The sequence below is a fragment of the Olea europaea genome, chromosome 6 (assembly GCF_002742605.1).
Source record: "Olea europaea var. sylvestris chromosome 6, O_europaea_v1, whole genome shotgun sequence".
Classification (NCBI taxonomy): Eukaryota; Viridiplantae; Streptophyta; class Magnoliopsida; order Lamiales; family Oleaceae; genus Olea; species Olea europaea.
Window position 1 is genome coordinate 28,811,338 of NC_036242.1, and position 5,438 is coordinate 28,816,775.

At 38.2% G+C, this 5,438-nt stretch overlaps 1 protein-coding gene across 4 annotated transcripts; it reads right to left on the reverse strand.

Moving 5' to 3' along the window:
- Positions 1 to 835: 835 nt before the first annotated feature.
- LOC111396366 lies at positions 836 to 4,777 on the reverse strand. Of its 4 annotated transcripts, XM_023022789.1 has the most exons (3): positions 2,821 to 4,777; positions 1,928 to 2,047; positions 836 to 1,215 (listed from the first exon to the last, which is right to left on the reverse strand). In XM_023022789.1, the coding sequence occupies exon 1, from the start codon at positions 4,576 to 4,578 to the stop codon at positions 2,872 to 2,874; it is 1,707 nt and encodes a 568-aa protein (XP_022878557.1). In that variant the 5' UTR covers positions 4,579 to 4,777; the 3' UTR covers positions 836 to 1,215; positions 1,928 to 2,047; positions 2,821 to 2,871. The 4 variants fall into 4 exon arrangements, with proteins under 4 accessions (XP_022878557.1, XP_022878558.1, XP_022878555.1 ...); XM_023022790.1 differs by lacking the exon at positions 1,928 to 2,047; XM_023022787.1 differs by lacking the exon at positions 1,928 to 2,047 and having other exon boundaries at positions 2,781 to 4,777.
- Positions 4,778 to 5,438: the final 661 nt, after the last annotated feature.

Consider the following 5,438-nt stretch of genomic DNA (forward strand, 5'->3'; position numbering starts at 1 on the left):
ATGAATTTTGGAGAGAAGATTGGGGAATTCTGAATCGAAGGAGAAGGCTTAACCTTCGGTCGAATCGATCCCTTCAATTATTTAACACAAAAATCACAATTACTGTTCCGTCATACACTTTGTTTCAAACGCCAAACCATAAAAACGAAATTCAAACCCTTCTCGATTTCAATTGATAAAATGACAATCAAATTAAAATCCAAAATGTTAACATAATCTTACCTCATGCTCGCGTACTAGAGTCTGGCGATCCCAAACAACTAAGGTTCCGAAGACGAAAACTATAGATGCAACACCAATCGCTTCGGTCTCTTCAAATAATATGGTGGATTTAAATATCTCCACCTGCTCGACAACGATCTGCTGCTCCTCGCCATTGATGATTTCCCTGGAGGCAGATATGAAAGCAGAGATGGATAGTCGATTTCTTGTTCCTGGATCGGTTGAGTAGATGAGAAAGACGGTATGGATTTTTACGTGGACAGAGATGAGAGAGAGATGTTAACGTGGGTGGAGAATTTTTTGGAACGGTTGAATTCCATGGAAAATAAAATCTACCCTCTCCCAAGGAAAATATTATCCTTGTTTTCAAGGAAAATAAGGTCACGTGATCAAAAGTGAGAAAATATTTTTCCTGAAAAAAATTGTCAATCAAACAAGATAAAAATAGAAAATTACGTGGAAAAAACACATTTTTCATGAAAAATGTGTGCAATCAAACGCACCCTAAATGTATATTAGTATCAAATGGTATTTTTGGGACTAAAATTCGTCGAAAAATTAAAAAAGTGCATTTCAGATTTTCCACCAAAACATAGAGTACAAGCTTTCCATGTCAAAAACATAATCCTCCATTATCAAAAATTCAAAATACAAATCAATTCATATATAGTCACTTGTACCGCAAAAGTGTCCCTCGTTTAATACGTTAATTAAACAATATATATCAAAGCACCCTATATTCATGTCCCAAGGGTGTCCCACTCGGACACGACCCTCCACCTTATGAGGAGTATCCGTGCTTCATGGCTTCTCTTTTCTCCGCCAATGATCCCCAATAACTAACCTTGGTGTGTGCAAGCACAGAAAAGAAAAGGAACAGAAAATCATCTCTGTCCATGCTTTTGCTGAATAATCTTCTCTTACCAACTGCATATGAATTTTTCCTGCTCAACTATCTTCACATCAATTGAAGCATTAAGTGAAGCAATTCTTCTGCAAGAACAAATCAATTTAGAAAGGTTAAAGATCATATCAGCTGGATAAATCCATAGACATACTGCAACAATCTTCACTATAGAAATGACAAAGAAAAAAAGATGCTATGATACACCATTGACAACTCGTCCACTTCTACAGACTTGCTTTGTTAGCAAGTTTCAAGGATGACTTCATGTTGAAGACTGACTGAAATACTAGAAACATGAACTAGAAATGTCCAATGAGAAAATAAAACCAAATTCAAACTGGTCTCAGCCTCGGTGTCTTAGGAAATTAATGACTTCAGTCATATACGACCATTACGATTACAGGACCTTCCGTGCACTAATGTTTATGCCAATTCTGTACAGTGTTGAAGCGTTAAAAGTTACCCTTAGATTGAACATCAATCTTTTACTATATGCTTGAGAACTTTCATCCAGTCAGCCTGGATGATAGAAGAATCAGCATTTTCTCCAACTTTTTGCGCTAGTGGAGTTCCTCCTGCAACTTTTAAGGTAAGGATGGAGAAGTGTTTGAAAAGGCTCATTCTATATTTATTGCAGAGTTTAATTAGATCAGGTTGGCTACACAGTTTCTGCCTGTATATTAACATCTGCAATGTCTCTAATTCGCTCACAAACCTTTGTTACACACAAGACAATAATGATGTTGCTCTTGGCAAAATAATGATAATATCTCTATAAAATTTGTATCAGTTACTCACCAGTTGCCTTAGAAACAAGATCAATAGCACCATTTGGACATATATGGCATTCCCTATAGCTCATTGAACAGTTTAATCAGGAAATTGGGCTAACATTTCCCTGAGACAGCGAATTGCCACCTGCTCCGATACCAAATTTGATGTACTCAGAGGAAGAAGAGATAGAAGCAAAAACAGAGGAAAAGAATCATCCAACAAGAGAAGGAATTGACTCCACTTGGCATTGCTACTCGCTTACCACAATGCAACCAAGCTATACAGTTGATTGATAAAAAGAAGTAAACTCTTAAGACCCTATCAAGTACTTCCTTTTCTTCCAAAATCTGATCCTTTTGAGTTGATTTTCCCCAAAATAAAGTTACAGGCGTACCTCTCTAGGTTGACACTGCGGAGCAAACACTTCCCCAAATACAAATATCTAGATATTGAAGTTCACTTCTAAGACACGTCCAGCACACAGAACTCTATGAACTCAATTTAATTCAATGATTCATTATACATATAAACATTGATACTAACAAATGGTATTTTTATTTGTCCCATTGAAAAATTATTTATGCTCCAGCATCACACCCAAAAGGTTCAACTGTGGCAAGATGAGTTTTTCTAATCAAGGACTCCGACAAAATAAGGGGAACCAATCCACGTTTTTGCAGCATATACACGCTCCCTGCTTGTATTTCACACACACTCTTCTTTAATATATCATCTAGCAGTTCAGTACACACTGCACAATATGGATAAATAATGATTTACGGATAAAGAGAGAGTGAGAATATATGGACGGACAAATTAATTTGCAATGCAAGCAAGAAGTAATACAGTAACATTTATAGTCAAAATAATCACTTACATGCAGGTCATATACAGAGCAACAAAAGAAAGAATTGTACATTCACATTTCACTGCAAGCGTCCTATTTCTTGTTCACCAGCTAGATTCGACTAAGTACAGCCATTAAGCAACTGAGATTGAAGTGAAGCCGGATCCAGTTCCCAACAATCCTTAGGAAGGCCTGAAGCCTCATCTCCAGAAAGTTTTCTTGCAGGAATTTGATGTGAAAATAGCTTAATATCATCTTTTTCTAGCAATTTAATAGCAGTAGCCCCAACTTCTCTTCTCTTAAAGATTGTCCTGAACCCATGAACCTTCTCAAGGTAACCAATACTCAAGCCATAAACGTCGCTGAAACTAGTTAAGCACACAACAATATCGAAACATGGCTTATCCATAACCCCTTGGTTCATTCCTTCAGCATTTAATGTGTTTTCATTATAGAGCGCCCAAACTGAGCCCTTCTTTGGATAAATCCTATACAGTTCTCTGGCCGCTCTTTCACAGTCCACAGCATGAGAAAACATGTTGAGATACTTAACTGAAGTCTTCCTAGAGACCTTAAACCTCCCACATGAAACATGGAATCCCGTTTTCACTGAACCAGTCCACACCTCATTACCATTATTTTGAAAGTCTAACCAACTTATTGTCACCTCAAATGGATTCACAGAAACAATTTCATCAACCAGTGCATAATGCCTTGGCATTCCATCGTCATCATCGTATACCGCCCACACTTGTCCTTTCTTAAAGCTCCTCCCTCTTCTATCCTTGTCAAAATCATAGAAATCTGAATCTTCCACGTGCATTATCTCCAAATCTACCTTTTTCGATGCGCTAATCCCCTCAATGTCTAAATCCACAGTACTCTCTAAAGCTCTTATTTTCATAATATCCAAACAGTTTTCCTTCGAAATCCTGCTTCTCGCCCTCTTCTTGCTTACGTTCACCATTTCATTTACCTTCTCTTTTTCCTTTTGTCCATTCTTCTCCTTCAAAATCAACTTCTCCTTTTCTCGTTCCTTTTCTTTCACCTTCAACTTCTCCTCCTCCACATCTGGTCTTTCCTTAACATCATCCAACTTCAACTTCTCCACATCTGCCTTCTTCTTCACCAACATTTGCATTTGAGCTAAAGTCATCATTTCTTCTTCCCGAGTCTTTGCTCTCTTGGCCCTTTCACTTTCTACTGCTTCAACCTCAATGCTTCTCATCTCCTCACCCTTATCTCTTACCTTCCCCCCTACTATCGTCGACCTTAATTCCTTAATTAAAACACCATCACTATTACTCGAATCCCCATTCTTTTCCAAATTTCCCACCTTTTCTACTCTTTTCAACGTCAGTCCACCATTCCCACGAGTACCCCTTCCACCAATATTTCTGACCTTCCCCCCTCTCTTTGACCTCAAATTAATGGCCAACACACCATTTCCACCCACATTTTTCTTTACTTTCTGCCCTGACCTCTCCAACGACTCTGCAACACCACTAATTTTCTTCCCCCCAAAACCACCTTTCTCCAAATCACCTAGTTTCCCACCTTTCTTAACCCTCTCCCTGATCCTAACACTAATTCTGGTTGGCGTGGCTCCATTCTCTTCCACACCTACATTTTCTTCATTTTCGGAATTCTCCTGGACCTCCACAGCCTTAAAGCTCTTCTTACACCGAGGACACATCAAATTATGCCCCAAATACTTCTTCTCAAACTGATGCAACAACCTACAAGTCGAGCACGCCGTCCAAAACGTTTCTTCTATTCTCTCAGCTCCTTCACCTGCCTCTGTCTGCATCGCAATCCTAAGCCTCATATCAAATTCTGTCCTCCTAATTTTATCTGACAAAACCCGAACCGCCTCAGCAACCAACTTAAACGCCTCTTCAGATGCCGCAAACGGGTTCTTATCCGGATGCAGTGTCAAAGCCAATTTCTTGTACTGTTTCTTGATTGTATTGATGTGTGCAAAGCGCTCCACCTGCAGAATCTTGTAATAATCGGGAGGAGAGAAAGAGTTGCTTTCTGGNAAAATTGTTTATCAAATATCACCCATTATTCTCCGTTTGACCAATCTTTGATGGTCGAAGAATCCAGATATCGTCCAGACACTTGGGTTGTGTTCATCCATGTTAGATTTTTATGTATTATATTGTTATGGAGAGTGAACGTTCAGTAGGATAGATTGACAATAACAAATAGGATATCATGTGTTGACTTGTTATAATATGTTTACCATTAAATTTTAAATCTTTTCATTTGCTTCATCGAATCTATAATACTCGTTTCAGATGTAATATTATCTTACTTTGATCACAGTTTGTTTACTGTGATCAGACCACGGCAAGCAGCGGTCCATGTGTCCATGGTTTGGCTGCGGTTCATTCATTTATATTTCAGTATCTATTTCAAGTTTTCTCATGGTTTTGATCATTTTTATCCAAATTTTCAATATTGATCCGGTAACTTTTCAAAGCTTCACATTTGTCCCCGAACCTGCTAAAATTGGTTGTCCTCAAGTTCCAAAAGTGTGCAAATCAGTATTCGAACTTTTCTCAAGTCTAATTCCACTCTCCTAACTTGTGACTTTCCTCCAATTGCTTAATGCTTCTTATTAATTTCATGTAATACGGTTAGTCTACAATTGACACAAACCGACTTCAATTAAGTTCTAAA

What these genes read in the sequence shown, in the direction of transcription:
- LOC111396366 (XM_023022790.1), bottom strand. Translation starts at nt 4,578, where the DNA reads ATGAGGCTTAGGATTGCGATGCAGACAGAGGCAGGTGAAGGAGCTGAG.